Source organism: Myotis yumanensis, unplaced genomic scaffold (assembly GCF_028538775.1).
Source record: "Myotis yumanensis isolate MYYU_CA2020_CCGP unplaced genomic scaffold, mMyoYum1.0.hap1 SCAF_3, whole genome shotgun sequence".
NCBI lineage: Eukaryota > Metazoa > Chordata > Mammalia > Chiroptera > Vespertilionidae > Myotis > Myotis yumanensis.
This window is the reverse complement of record NW_027223754.1, coordinates 115,072,937-115,088,835: the sequence shown is the minus strand read 5'-3', so window position 1 is coordinate 115,088,835 and position 15,899 is coordinate 115,072,937. Positions and strand designations below refer to the sequence as shown.

General features: G+C 40.2%; 1 protein-coding gene across 1 annotated transcript in view; it reads right to left on the bottom strand.

Moving 5' to 3' along the window:
• FLT1 (fms related receptor tyrosine kinase 1) overlaps nt 1-15,899 on the bottom strand; it is a 203,878-nt gene that overhangs the window by 95,121 nt on the left and 92,858 nt on the right. The window contains exons 12-14 of the mRNA XM_070409410.1: nt 15,389-15,503; nt 8,288-8,396; nt 2,144-2,452 (exon numbers count right to left, since the gene is read on the bottom strand). Of these exons, the coding sequence (XP_070265511.1) occupies nt 2,144-2,452; nt 8,288-8,396; nt 15,389-15,503 (533 nt within the window). The remainder of the gene's footprint in view (nt 1-2,143; nt 2,453-8,287; nt 8,397-15,388; nt 15,504-15,899) is intronic.

The following is a 15,899-nucleotide window of genomic DNA, read 5'->3' as shown; positions in this document are numbered from 1 at the left end:
TTTTCGGTGTTACTGACACTTTTCGGTGTCACCAGGCCGGATGAATAGTGTCTGTTCTCCATTAGAATGGGGACCGAGGAACCAGCCTCACGCCCTCCACTCCATCGCACTCATTCTCCACACTGGCTCTTTTCTTTTCCTTTTTCCTGTTATCCTCCCCTTACTCCGCACTCAAAAGAGTAACTAATTTTTTTAAATGTTTTTTTTCTTTTGAAACTCTCTGTAAGGATTAATTACACAGTGGACAATTACAGCATCCTTAAAATCATCTCATGGAAGTGCTTAAAATCATCTTCTGTGAATATAAAGACCCTTCCCCTCTCCATGAAAATTGCAATTTTAAGGGAAAGGAAATGATACATTCTGCATGTCCAATTCATCATGCTTTCAGAAGCACTCCCCCAACCATTCCAGTTACTTTTTGAGCTTTTCCTAGAAATGGAGGCTCCCAAGCTCTGGGGTCCTAACGCATTGTTTCCCGAAGGAACACACTGACTTATAATGAACAAAGACGCCAGGCACAAGAGCCATAGGTAAAAGATACAATTGATTATTCTTTCCTTTGGGCTGACAACTTCCAGGTTACTAATTGTTTTCAGAGCATTCGGGGCTCCATAAAACTGGCATTCTGGGGAAATGGTATTGTTTACTCTTTCACACTTTGACAAAAGCAATTCCCACGTGAAAGACAAGTTTAGCCGTGGGACAGAGCCTGTTACCTAAAGTAGGAAACAGTCAAGAGAGTTCCCAAGCCTGAAACATTGTCATATTGTCAGCTCTTGTTGACTGCCCAGCCACTGTGTTCTCAGCCATGGCTATTTCGGTCAGTATGATTTATTTTCCAATAGTTCATGCAAGTCACATATAATGATCAATCATAAATGAAAACAACAGAACAGTACACATTAAACTGGAGGGAGAAAAAGTCACTTTCCCCTCAAATGCAAGCTTGAAACAAGAGATACAATTTGTCTTGATTTAAAAATGTTTATTTTTCAATGATTCTGAATTCTGCTTCTGTAGTTGTGCTATTTCTTAATCCCCATAAAAATCCTATTAACATAGGAATATGGGGAAGTAGACTTTTTTTAGTGGGCACATTTTTAGATTTACATTTAGAAGAATGCCTTAATCTTAAACTTCTGGTCACAATGGCCTTTATTTGTTTAATAATTGATTGTGGTACACCCTTGAATGCCATTAATTAAACAGGACAAAGTTCTTTAAAAGACTAACCAGGGGACAAAAATATTTAAACCAAAGGCATGATCCTCTTTCTTTCAGGATAGCTGTTTAGTCCACTCAGGAGCAGTGAGGAGGAAACTGGCCACTGGTCTGGAAAGCTACCCAGAATTGCATAAGACCAGAGTGGGCTTGATTTGGGTGGATTTTCCTGATTCATCCTGTGATAAACCTTTAACACCTCTGAATTATACCAACACTTGCACCCATGGGACCCATCTTAGAGCTCCAGTTTAAGATTAATGTGCTTAATGTAAAAAAAAAAAAAGCATTTTCAAATAAATAAGCATTATAATGTGCTATCCAGGTGCTATTTACAAATGAAAAACAGACGAATTAATACAAAATAGAACCAGGCAGAGGTCTGACAGAGTCTCAAATTCAACTGTACTCATTCTGAGCTGGAAAATTAACTTATACATGTCCATCTTTGGCAGAGACCAGCATCTGTTTAAATTATTCAGTTTGTGCAGCTTTGAAACTTAAAAATAAAAAGAGGTTGGCATCAAAGTGGAAGGAAAGGATCAGCTTCCAGTTGAGTGTTTATCAGGCAGGAGACAGCAAAGAGCAAAAGCACAGAGTGTGCCTGCCGGGATCCTCCAAATCCAAACGCGCACCAGGTCACCAGGTGGGTCCCAGAGAGACCCTCAGCCTGATGGGGAGCCCCGCGTGGGCCTGGGCTTCATTATTACTCCCATCATCTCCAAACTCATTTTGGGAGGAGCATCTCCTCTGAGCCAGAAAGTTAGCAACAGTGACAATAAATCAAGATGATATGAGACAACTGTTACTTTTGAATGAGTCCTTTAATGTTTTACATTACTTTGTGTGGTACAATCATTCCTTGTGCTTTTAAATTTGGAGATCCGAGAGAAAACAGCCTTTTTGTTGCAGTGCTCACCTCTAATTATAACTTCTTTCTTCTGAAGGACGTCTTCCCCTGTGTATATGTTCCTGGCTCTGCAGGCATAGGTGCCTGAGTCTTCCAGGGAAGCATTCTTGATGAGAAGGTGAAGCGTGATGGAGTGCTCCTTTGTGACGGTCATTTTTTGCCTCCTAATCCTGTGGTGCATGCTTCGGTTGTTAGCTGTCCGCAGCTTAATCCAAGTGATGTCTCTGTATAAGAACTTGCTAACTGTGCAAGACAGTTTCAGGTCCTCTCCTTCCGTGGGCATTTTTTCCAAGTTAACGTGGAACCCATTTGGTACATCTATAAAATAAGAATAAAGAACTTTGGTTCATAGAAAAACAAGTGTCATACGGAGGCAATATCTTGTCATGAGATATTCAAAGATCTGCTGAATTATTCCTGCAGAGATTCTCTCAGCATCGGCATTAAAAGAATGACTATTTATCTGTTTATTTTAGGGGACTTGCTCAAACATAGCAGGTGGGGAACAACTAAGTTCATGCCATCAGAAGCAGGAAATGCCAAACAGGACAGTTAGTATGATAGGACATTTTTCTTATTTGCCTCAAGCTGCTCTTCAAAATTGAATTTTTTTGTACAACTTGGGATGGTAACTACATTTCCCATTTCTTTACCATGGACAGAACTACTGGTAAATGGACAAAATAGTAAAGTGATAATAGCAATGTGTACTAAAATTCAAAGATGCTTTTCTCATCAAACTTATCCAAAATAAGTGGTGAGACTAGGAAGTCCCAGGTACATGTTAAGAGATCCAGTCCTGCCAGTCAACACCACTGCAGTCCTCACGCATCCAGTAAAAGGGCGACTGACTTCCCAAGCTTCCTGCACTGGGTCGCTAGCATCCTCCCTAGCTGCGGTCCCACTATGTTGCCTGCTCTTTGCCGGCACAGTGGGCAGAGTGTGCAGAGAAGAGCCAACTTACTTGCTCAGGTTCCCTACTGGTGGTTGTTCCACCCAGCCACAAAAGAGAAAAGATGTCTTCTGAAAATGTGGACAACTAATCTCGAAGAGTTGCTGGATTCCAATATGGGGGCAGTCGTGGGAGGGAAAATCATTTTTTAAAAAATCAAAAGCTTATTAAACATTTTCTGAAAGTGACTGTCATTAAAAGCCATTTTCTCCAATGTCCACTCCCAGCGAACCTTCATCTCCATCTCTAAGTGCCCCTGGCAACACCTCCTGAGCTTCCTCCTGAGCTTTCCTTCCCTGGACCATCGTTTAGCTTCTGCCTTGAGAGTTCCTCGTCTCATTCTGGACCGTTTCACCAGAGGATTCCAAAAAGTCATTGGTTACTGGCCCTGAACGGATCTGCTCTCAAAACCCTTGCGTTGCCTGTTACTAGTGGCGTATCTGTATTTGAGCAAAGAATTTGGGCCAACATTTTACAAAGTACTTTGAAGATGAAAAGCACTATGTTATGCTATTATTATTATTATCCTTTGGACACAAAGCTATAAAGAAACCTTTAAACCTTAAAGGGACAATAGTCCAAAATTAGATATCATATCAACTCTTTCCTAAATCTCACTTTGCTTGTTTTTCTGATTTTTCTGGGCTTTGGCTTTATTATAAAGTGTCACGTCTGAAGAAATGCCAAAGTATTCATTTGAAACCTGGGAGCGGGGATAACAGTGGCTTATGAAGCTGTCAGTAGTTGGAAAGAGAGGAGACCAGTGGAGGTTTTCCTGCTTTAAAAATGAAAACCTAAGGATGTGCCAGAAGATGCAGAAGCAGCTGACAATCATTTTTAAGATAACAATAAGATGTCAGAAATAGCCCCTGTAACTTAGCGTCATTTTATATTTGGGACATTTTCCAAGCATAAGGATTAAAACAGCAGCCATCAACTCTTTCACACACACCAGAACAGAAGTGTTGTGTACTGGTTGCAATCAAAGCATTTATTTAAAGATCACAGACTCCATTTATGAGGTAGGTCTCATCTGGTATTAGAACCTAAGTGAGCCCAAGTCACACCATTGAGAGCAAGTAGAGTTTCTATTTACTTCAGTGATTTGAAACTTCCTGTGGAAATTAGCTCACAGGTTTCCTGATGGAAGATTTTGTTTATCTTTGCCAAGCACCACCAGGAATCTCAAAATAAAATGCATTTAGTGACATTGGGAAGCCAGGGAGATAAGGCAGTGCTGTTCCTGTTTCACACTCAGTAATTGCTAACACACCCATAGTCATGCTGAGTGCCAGCAAACAGCAAAAACACACACAGAGGAAAAGAAAAGAACCAAATGGGTTTTGAGGTCCATTTCCCACATGGAGGGCACTGTCACTGAAGCTAATTTGGTGTACGTTACCAGACAGCCTCTTAGAAATGATGACCTATTTCTCAGCATCACCCATTTGGTATTCTCTTTTAAATCCATAGAAAATAATAAATAAAATGTCCTAAAACGAGTTCATGAATCCAGAGGGATTTTTCTCCTTAATTCATGTTGATTTTCTTTTTTTTTGCCTGAGTACAAAAACAACCCCAAGAAAGAATTGCCTTCTAACTCTCAGAGTGAAAACAAGAAATCTTCCCACACTTAAGTATCCGTTGAAGATTCAGTACAAGCATCATCAGCACCAACTAATGCTCATCTATCTAACATGTTTCACACCCATGGCAGCTTATGAGGTGTCAAGGAGAAGAATCAATGCTTACTCAGGAGAGAGGAGAGACATTCAACCTAGGGTTGGTTGAGTCATCTATTCTCAAAGGGGGTAGACATTCAGACTTGGTTGGTCAAGCACGTGAATTGAGTTCATGCGACAAGCATAGAAACGGAAAGGATGAAAGGTGCCTCATTTGTCAGGGCGGGGTAAAGAAGGCTTCTCTTCTAATGGAGAATAGCAATAACATTCTCTAAAAAGACAGTGAGTGGTTACTAGAAAGTTTTGCTTTTTCAAGTAGCTACCGTGTACGTACAATGGCACAGCACAGAGCTGAAGCAGTGGAGGGTTCTAGTGGCCACCGGTAACTACTTTTCATCAGTTTGGAAGGCAACTATAAGTTACTATTGTACTTTAAGGGGCAACATGATGGAAATGAGGCTCAATAAAGATCCAAATCCAGATCTAGATTTAAAGCAGTTAAATTTCAGACAGGTCTCTTAAAGCATCATCTGCACCAGGACCAAGAAGAAACACAGATAACAGACATGTGAGGTGCAACGTACCGAACAGTATTCAGTCTTATCTCTTGTGAGAGTAAGTCTCGTGACAAAAATTTGAGTAAGAAATAGATAATAATTAGTTTTAAAATAATGCGTGTAAGCAAATGAATCTGTTATCACCAATCTTATCACCAACTAGAACTTTTCAGGACTGGTAGACAAGAATTCAGAGAAGTTATATTCCAGGAAATGGAGGCTTGATTGGCTGGCTTTGTGCTCAGTTTTAAGATTAAGGCTCCTGAATTCCTAGAGGAAACATGGCGAGAGCTTCTAGTAGGTATATTTGAATTGAATTCTCATTGCTCCTTTCTGTGGACAAGCCTTGAGATCTAGGAAAGGTCTCAACCACTCCATGGTTATTAATTGTATAAAGTGGTGGGAGGTGAGAGGGAATTTCTGAATTCAGCTGATTAGCTTGATGGGCACCTCTCAGCGTGGATATAGGCTGCGGCAAGGAAGAACTCAGAGGGACGGACAGGCGAGATGTTGGTGCTGCAGTTCATGCTGGGCACCAGCGAACCTTTCCGGCGGGTGCTGAACGATATGGAAATGAGCATGCCCTTCCCCTCCACTCTGTGAACGTGCGCTTCCAGTACTGCCTTCAGACTCAGCAAGAGGGGCTCCCTGTCCTGGGTCTTTGGATGGCTCTGTCTGGCTGTCCCTCTTCACAATGTAAAGAGTCTGTGGGCCAAGTGGGCATGTCCACCCAGAGTCTATGCTAACCCCACTTCTAGATCTTTCTTGGGGTCTCTGGGATCCCAGAATTCCCTGTAAAGGTGATCCCAAGTCTGTTTCCAGGTCTCAGTCTCCTTCCTCTTCGCTAGGTCTGTCCTCCTGATGTCAGACCACTTGTCACTGGGCACACTGCGAGGTCCCAGGAAGACTGTTCATGAGGGGTGTGGACAGAATGTGGACACCAGGGCGAGATTATCTTCTCTCTACCTGTTCAGATTCGAATCCCCCTCAGTGCCCCCTCAAATCCAGGGGCATTTCGCATCCTGCTTTCGTCTCAGAGGCTTCCAGCTACACTGTGCAGTACAGAACCCACAGACACATGTGGCTATTGAGTGTTTACAACATGGCTAGTGTGACTGAAGGATTTCATTCAAGTCTTTATTTCAATTAATTTAAAAACGGGAGCAGTATAATATTTAAAATGTCAATGACATCTTGAAATGATACTATTTTGGGTATATTGGGTTAAGTAAAACTAATTTCACTTTTTTCTTTTTGCTTTTAAAAATCTGGATACTAGAAAATTTTAAATTACATATGTGGCTTACATTGTATTTCAATTGGACAGCATTGGCTTACCACTGGTAAGTTTGTCCATTACATTACTTCTGCACAAACCTTTGGATACTAGGATATATATATACTTTAACATTTCTTCTTTGTTTCCCGGGTGTTAAAACGTCTTTCTAGAAAGACAGGGTTTCACTGATATCTCTGCAAGTGCCTGCTGCAGAGTCGAGCGGGACCATCTACCAGCAGGTGCTGTTAAACTTGTACAAACGTGCTGACTGCTCAGAAAGGGCAGGGGCTGCTCAGTCTTTTGTCCTCTAAATCACACCTACAGTGGCCGTGGCTTTGGGTAACTTGTTTCCAACCAAATACATAGGACAATACAAACCTTCATATTTAATTAGTCCAAATCATCTGAGATTGCATCTGTGTGAAATTACTATTTGAATCCTTGAAAGAAAGGGTTTTCCTACTTGGAACGGATGCAAAGATGATTTCCCTTCCACTTCTCGAATCTGAGAGGACTGAGCCAGTCTAGAGCGGCTCTGCTGTGTGCCTCCCCACATCTCCAAAGCCATTTCCTCATCTGGGGAATGCAGGGCTAGAATGCAGGGCTAGAATGCCTCTGAATCTCGCCCAGCTCCGCTGCTCTGTGACAGCCTCTCAGGGTGTCTCCACGGAGCTTCTCAGAGGGTTGGCTGACTCGCCAGAGGCTCCCTGTGAGCTGACAGCCCACGCAGTCTCGTGAAACCAGACCTATTCTTTCTTTCTGGGGAACTCTAGGCAACTCCTGCAGCCTTCCTCATGCAGTGCGAAGTTTCCAGAGTTGGCAAACTGCCCAGGCTTCCTCAGAAATTGGGGAGTGTGGAGCCAGGCAATTGTTTTTATACTTTGAGCTACTTACTTCCTTCCTGTACCCATGGAGGGACATAGGGAGTGCCCTTTGCGTACCTTGGAAGTTTTAAGATTTGCAGGACGGTCCTATTTAAGGCTAAACATTCTTATATGCGACCAAGAAAGAGTACATTACTTATTGTCAACAAAGCCCAGCTTCAGATTTCTATAGGAGAGGCTCATTTTCCAAAAAGTTAAAATTAACTTGTGAAACAATTAGCTTTCTGGTTTTAAAAAATGTTATCATATGTATTATAATTTGTTTCCTTGATTATTCTTTTTTAAAATCCTCACCCAGGGATATATGTTTATTGATGAGAGAGAGAGAGAGAGAGAGAGAGAGAGAGAGAGAGAGAGATTGGTTGTTTCCCATATGCCCCCAACTGGGAATCAAATCCGCAACCTTTTGGAGCACAGCAAGATGCTCTAGTCTAACCAGTGGAGCCGCCCTGCCAGGGCTCCTTGATTATTCTTGAACAACCACTGTGTGCCAGATTCTGTGCCAGGTACTGAAGGAATTAAAAAATGAACATGACAAGATCCCAAATTCACAATCCAGCCTGGGAGCCGGACATCCACAAATGGCTCTAAAAGAGAATGCAGGGAAACTATTCTTTAGAAGATTCAATGTTGGTACTGTTCCTAAGAGCAAGGATGAAATTGTTCAAAGTTTAACAATTCTATGGAGTGTTTTCTTTAAACAAAAATCACTCTATCTCTGAGTGCACTAAAAGCAAACAAGACTTGAAGAGAGACAGGTCACCAGGCTGTTTTTGTGAGTATAAGGTGTGTGGCTTACCTGTGATGTAAAAGTTTATGTTTCTTTCCACAGTCCCTACTTTATTGGAAGCCATGCAGCTGTAGATTCCAGAAATCCTAGAGTCGGCCACAACCAAGGAGCTAGCGGTCTACAAAAGAAAAAGAAATTTCAGCTAGTGATAGGACAAAGAACCACCGTTTGAACATCCATCAGCTACTTCTGAGGGTTGAAATGATTCCGCTATTTCATTCATTCAACAAAGGTAGTCATTGCACAAGTAGTGGTTACCAGAAGGCTCTCCCCTTTCCGAGCCCCAGCAAGAATGGAAAAAATAACAGGAAAGCAGGTCCTCAGGAGACCGGGGGCTATGACATCCGACTCGGACGAGGGTTTCAGGCTTATTTATCTCATGCTGCTGGCGCAACAATTACAGACCTGAGGCTGAGATGCGGGACTGCACGTCCTACTCTCTGAGGTGGGCAGCCCACGTGAATGAGAGCACCAGGTGAGGCGGAGGCCTTCCTTTGTTGGGCTGACCTGAGCTAGTGGCTGCTGTTTGGGAACAGGAGCCTCAGCAAGGACAGAAGAGAACGGCTGGCTGAACCATTGCTTTCATGTGCTCACAGAATGTGGCCCTGCGGTCCCGATGGTGCCGAGGGGAGGCAGGAAAGCCCGCTAAGATGATTGTGTGTGTTTGTAAATTACTTAACTTCTCAGTCTGTCAGTTCCTTATCTAGGAAATGAAGATATAGGTTACAAATTAACACACTATAGTTTCACTAGACTTTAGTGCTGCTATTTGACAAATTAGTCCCTAAAAAGGCAATAGGAGTCAAATGTGTATGAATTTGAAAGCACGTTACAAACTGTGATATTTCGAAAGTACTGAAACACGCATTTGTACAGCTTAAAGGCTTGCATTGCTATCTTCTTTTAAAGATAAAAATTAGTCACATGAAAAAAATTATTTATTTTAAAACCCCAACCCAACCTTGCAGAAAAGTGATACATACCATATAGGAAAAACAAAAGAGCAAGTTTTTCATATTCAAAATTATTTTGAAAATGTTGATCTAATTACTTGTAAATTATTGCAGCCTATCTCCTAAGACACAGATGGCTGGGTTTGAAATGATAGAGGCTGTGCTGAAGCTTCCAGACTAATGGAGTGTCCTAGCTGAAGGAAAGTGGTTGAGTGACCTACAGGCTAAAGTAATATGTAGGCTGAAATGTGACCGTGGGCTTCCTAAAGTGGTGAATACAAAACATCTTAACATTTTTCTGAGTTTCTAAGTAATGTGCTAGGCACTTTACAGGTTCTCATATCCTATTCAGTAAGGTATTTCTGTCTTTATTCTACAAATCAGGGAGACTAAGAATATACTCCTCATGTTTTAGCCAAGTTCATTGCTCCAAATTCTCTGTAATTCCACTATGGTATAGTGAGGATTGCATAAATGATTCATCTTCTGTTTGTTGCATCTGTTTAATTGCACACACCATATATCCTCTGTGTATTGAAATGATTGGAAATGAAAGTATCTACAATATGTGGCATTTTGCATTCAATTAAGCAGACATTTACTGGGCATTGCCCAGATGTTTTAAGGGAGACAGAGGTGAATATGACACAATCCCTATTCTTAACCTTGAAGGATATTCTTAACCTTAAGTTGATAGAGAAGAATGTCCCTACTTGGAGATCAAATACATATTACTCTCTCCTGCAGAGGAGCACTCACACGAAGACAGATAAACAGTGAAGAATATGAAAGGGAGCTCAGGTGTCTCCCTATTTTGATTATTAATCTTTAAGATTAATAAGAGGTGGGAAATAAAAAGATTCTGGGTAGACATTTCCTTTGAATTCTGGCGCCCGCCATTTAAAAGTCATGGGAGGAAAGGAGAGGAGCTGGTGAGGTGCCCTCTTCTGCAGAAGCGGCAGCTGAGGTTATAGAGGCTCCATGACTCACTCAAACATACACAGCAGCACAGACAGAGCTGGGCAGAACTATGTCCAGGTTTGTCTGACGCCAGTGCCTATGCTCAATCTTTATACCAAACTGCTTCTCGCCTAAAAGTCTTTAAATGTAATAGCACAGATTCATTGCTAGAGTTCTATTTTTTGAATTGGGTTTTTCCTCAAGAATACATCCTTTGGTCAGCAGAGATAAACTATATAAGCTAAATGCTACTATGTACAAGAAAGACCAGTTTCTTGCTTAGTATTTTACATAAGCTGCAAGCTAGTTTTCAACAGATACAGTGTTATAGAGTTTGAAAATATGATTGAGGAGTGAAAAAAATTAAAAATAAGATGAAACTTGTATCCTATGATCAACTTTATTAAAAACTATCTGATTTCTAGATAGTTCTCTTTTTTTCCAGAGAATATAAATTAAAACATATTTTGCATAAAAAACAAAATCTATCTTTAGCTAAAGTATAAATTTTATAGGGTCAGGAAAAAGAGCTCGAGTGTGAGCTGTAGGTGAGTATACACGGTCTGGACAGAGGAAGGTACATCTCAATGCAGGACTCTTCTGAGTTAAAGGGACAGATACATCCCCTGGTGCTCATATGACTGTTCCAAGGGGAAAAGATAAAAGTAGCATAACAGTTGGAACACCAAATACCAACTTAATACTTTAAAAGACAAAGTGCCAAGAATTTGAGTTGTGAAATGTGTTTGAAATTATAATCATTTATTTTATAAGGTACACCAAAAGAAATTCTCCAAGATTTATGCTTGTATTATTTCTGTAGTTAGTTTTCATTTGCCACAATATTGGTTTTTGTTTTTTTTTTTAGTTCTGAACCCAGACTTTGGGGGTGCCTCTACTTGCCCTGCCACGACCTCGAGAATTTAGACACTAGAAACAGACTCTTAAAGGCCATTCTCTTGTTCCTTTGTATGACTCAGGAATGCTGATGAAAACTGTTGTCAGGTACTGTAAGTTTGGAAGTTATTCATATTCCTTCCTTCCCTTTCGCTAAGTATTAGTCACCACTACAATGGGGTTGAGCCTCACGGAATGGGGTGGATGGGATGATGTGTAATTCAGCCTAATCTCCAGCATTCATTTACAAAAAATCTATATATGGAACAGTGATTTTAATCTCGGAATGTTTCTAATATAGTTTCCTTTTAAGTGTCTCAGAGAGAAATAAAAGTAGACATGGAGAGAGGTCATGGAAGAATCTAAATTTAACCTAGGGCGGCACATCTGAGCCAAGTGATGGGAGAACGGAACGTGAGAGTTAGGAAAAACGGGGGAGTGCGTGGGAAATGCAACACAAGCTGTCATCCTGCTTTCGGCTCTCGGGCCCCGTCATGGGTTTGTCTCATACCGTGGACGCATTTCTCATTCTCACCTCAAAACAATTTCAGTGAAAATGTTGCTAAAATGTTGTAAGGTTGTCACAGTTCTCCAGCCTCCCAGAACTAATGCTGTGATAAGTATTTCCTGAGTGTGTGTTTTTTCTAACACAGGGTTCCTTCTACTTCCTACTCCATATCTACAGACCCAATCAATAGCCTGGCTGCCCCATTTAAACAATATGAAATGCCACGTTTGCTATTAGTAACTCCATTGATGACTCACTTCTCACAAATCTAGGCCAAAACTTGCCAGTAAGGAACTGAATTTTATTGTCCCCTGCACCCTGACTTGAATTACATGGAAAAAGCAAAACAAAACAAAGAAAAAAAATTCAAGTCCCTGAAATCGAACAGGTGCTCCAGCGGGCCCTCCATCCGCTGACCTGTGGGCGTGCTGCTGGGCATGCCCGCACTGTGACCACAGGGAAGAGTTCACATAGTCTAAGGTGGGACTTTACTTTTGTAAAATATACAGAAAATAAAGGTTTTAGTTGTAAAGAGAAGACCAGTGCAAATCATTCTGAAATAGCAAAACTTCCCTTTGTCATCATTATATGAAAGATAATTTTTCATACACAAAAGATATATTAATACATGCTAAAAGTGAAAGTAGTAAATTCTTTTAAATTTAAAACATTAAATTAATAATTTACTTAAAGACTGTGTTGCAGTTGCAGCTACTAATAGGGTATCATGTATATAAATATACCTATATATCTCAAACTTTGTTTAGAAAGTATTGTTTTTTTCATTGCAAATAATTGTTGAACAAATAGTCTTTATTATGTATGATCACAGTCAATTTTGGAATTGCATTAGGGTCTATATAATAATCACCTTCATAACAACAGGCAAATTAGGTAGGGCAAATATTTCTAGCTCCATTTTTTGGAGGAGAGAACAGGTTCAGAGAGGTGAACGGGCTTGCATGTCGTTATACAGGCTAGGAAGTGGCCGGAGCTGGGTCCCAGGGCTCCTGACTGCATGTGGGATGGCACAAGTGCCAACTGGGTCTGGAAATCTATATTTAAAACCTTTGCATCACTACAAAATTACATGTAAATCAGGGAAGTTCCTTTTTCTAACCCTGGTTTTGTTCCTCGACTCCCACCGTTTCTCACAGGTATTCTCTATGGAGTCAGGTCGCTACTTCATGGTTCAGGCTACTTAGAGACCTCACCTAGCTTTCTCATTTTCCATTTTTTTTCCTATTGAGAATTTTTGAGGATAGGATACCAAAATAGGACTAGAAGTTACCACATAAATTAAGTTTCTAAGATCTGTTTTAATATCCAGCAGTTATGGTCAGGAAAGGCAAATTGAATTGACACAATCAATGGCATCTGGAAAACTTCTAGTACTTTGTGACAACTAACTTGATTTCTATCCTGAGGCAATTTCTTTTTTTTTTTTTTTTTTTTTATGTAGTCACAAATTTAACTTTCAAGTTTATAGAATTTCCCCTTTCCTAAGTATTTCAGTAAACGGCTCTCTCGTTAATAGTTACACATCATGGAATATTTTAAACTACTGTTCATTTGTATTAGAGAAAAAAAATTTTAAACCACCTACAACTGCTGCTAGTTATAAAAACGTTTCCTAAAGCCTTGACAAATGATTGCTGATAGTATCATGCCAGCCGTCACCATTTGAACTGATTGCTGTATGGGCTTAAATTGGCAGAGGCCTGGGTTTGGGAACAGGAAGACTTTGGTTAGAGCTTTGCATTTGCCACTTTAAGCCGTGCGGCTTTGAATTAATCATCTTATCACGCCAGTTTTTCTTATCTTTAAAATGGAGATAACCGCTTTGGTCAGCCTAAGAATGACATTGACATTAGCATATGTCAAAAAGTTTCACACAATGAGTTCAGATGTTACTTGTTGTTATTGTCAAATCCTACATAGAAAATGATGCCATCTACTTTGTCACCTTCAAGTGCAAAGAATACAGCCGAATAAATAGATAAATAGGCATAATCACACCCCAGCAGATGGCATTCATAGTAACAAACTACTCCAAATCAAGACATGCAAGTAGAAATAGACATTTCAGCAAGGGGTTATTTGATAATTTTATTTTTTTACTTTTAAAATTATCACTACCCCATGCCTGTAATCACAGTTTTTTTATGTGTATTTTTCACTAATTCAATAGAAAAAAAAAGCCACCAGAGCTGAGATCCACTGATATTTGCATGGTTTACAAGGTGTCAGCTCTGCTAAGACTCAGTGGAGGTTAGGGGAGTAGAGAACGAACAGTACAGGAGTGGCAGAAAAGACTCCTGCTAGACCCTGATGAGATCAGAAGATGTTTTTTTGTGGGAGGAAAGGTTGAAGTCTCTCTTTTTCTTAATAAGATATAATTGACATCCAACATTATATAAGTTTCGATGTACAACATAATGATTCAATATTTGTATATATTACAAAATGGTCACCATAGAAACTCTAGTTAACACCTGTCACCATATATAGTTACGATTTTTTCTTGTGATGAGACTTTTAAAATCTACTCTCTTAGCAACGTTCACACGTACAATACAGTATTACTACTATAGTCACCATGCTGCACATTACGTCCCCAGGACTTATCTATTTTTAACTGGAAGTTTGTACCTTTTGATCTTCTTTACCCATCCCCATCCTCTGCCTCTGGCAATGACCAATCTGTTCTCTGTATCTATGAGTTTGTTCGTTTGCTTTAGATTCCACATAAAGTGAGATATTTGACTTTCTCTGATTTATTTCAGCATAATGTCCTCAACATCCGTCCATGTTGTCACAAATGGCAAGATTTCATTTGTTATTATGGCTAAATATTATTCTGTTATGTATACACACGTATTTTCTTTATTCACTCATCCATTAACGAACACTTAGGTTGAACACAATCTTGGCGATTGTGTGTAATGCTGTAATGAACAAAGAGGTGTGTATATCTTATTGAGTTAGTATTTTCATTTTCTTCAGATATACACCCAAAAGTGGGATTGCTGGGTCACATGGTAGTTCTATTTTTAATTGTTTGAGGACCCTCCATGCTCGTTTCCACAGCCGCCGCTACACCAACTTACATTCCCACCAACAGTGCAGGAGGGTTCCCTTTCCTCCACCTCCTCACAACATTGCTAGCTCTTGTCTTTTTGATGATGGCCTTTCTAACAGGTGTGAGTAGTATCTCATTCTGGTTTTGATTTGCATCTCTTAAGTCAGAGAATCTTGAGATTCTGTGTGTTTGTATACCCCAGTGTTAGTCAGGCTTTGCCTTTGCAAAGACAAGAGGGGGAAAACAAGATATTTTGTGAAATGGGAACATTCCATATCAGCTTTTGCTTACTGCTACCCTACTTTATTTGTGGAAGTGATTCTCAGTCCTGGTTACTTGCCAGAATCTGCTGTGAGCTTTCATGAACCTGGGCTCCACCCCAGAGATTCAAAAGTAAAGATAATTGGGAGAGTATTTGAATACGCAGCCAGGGTTGAGAACCACTGATGTGGACAAGTCTGATGTTCAAGAGGCAGTTCCACCTCTTCTGTTGGGACAGCGTACTCATTCCTTGGGCCTGGTGGTTGGCTGGAGAACACCACCATTTGAGAGATCTCAGTGCATCTCTCCATGAAGAGGTATCTCCATACCTTCTCTCTGGACTTTTGTTTGAGCATTTGAGTGATTTCTGGTTCTAATAAACCCAGAGCTGGGAGCTGAGTGTGTGTGTTTAGAATAAGTACCCCAACGTTTATTGTTACAAAGAATACCTTATTTTTTCCTTCTATTATTGCCGTGCGCTGAGTGATGCTCTCAATTCTGTTTCCTATGTTGCTGTCAGGATCCAGGATAAAGGACTCTTCGTTATTGGAGCAAAAGTCATACCTATTTTTTAAAAAAGTAAGTCATTAGTATGTTGCTTTGCAGCATGGTCCATACAAGGTGAAATGCAAATCATTGGACAAGTGCTCGGGCAACAAAAGCACACTCTCTTTCTCTTTTCTTTAGATTTTCCCCAATATCCATTCTCACAACTTAAAAATAGAAAATACATTTTTCCTGATCTGAAAAACCTACATCAATGTATCTCCAAACGTCCTTCCTATTCTAAATGTTAAATGTGAAATAAAATGCATAAATTAGAAAGTTTAATATCTAGACTTTAATTAGCTCCTAGTGGAGGAAATATGCAAACACAGAAAAAAAATGTAGTTACGTTAATGAATGGAAACCTCAAAGAAATCACATCTATAAAAGGCTGGCTGCTAATCAGAACATTCC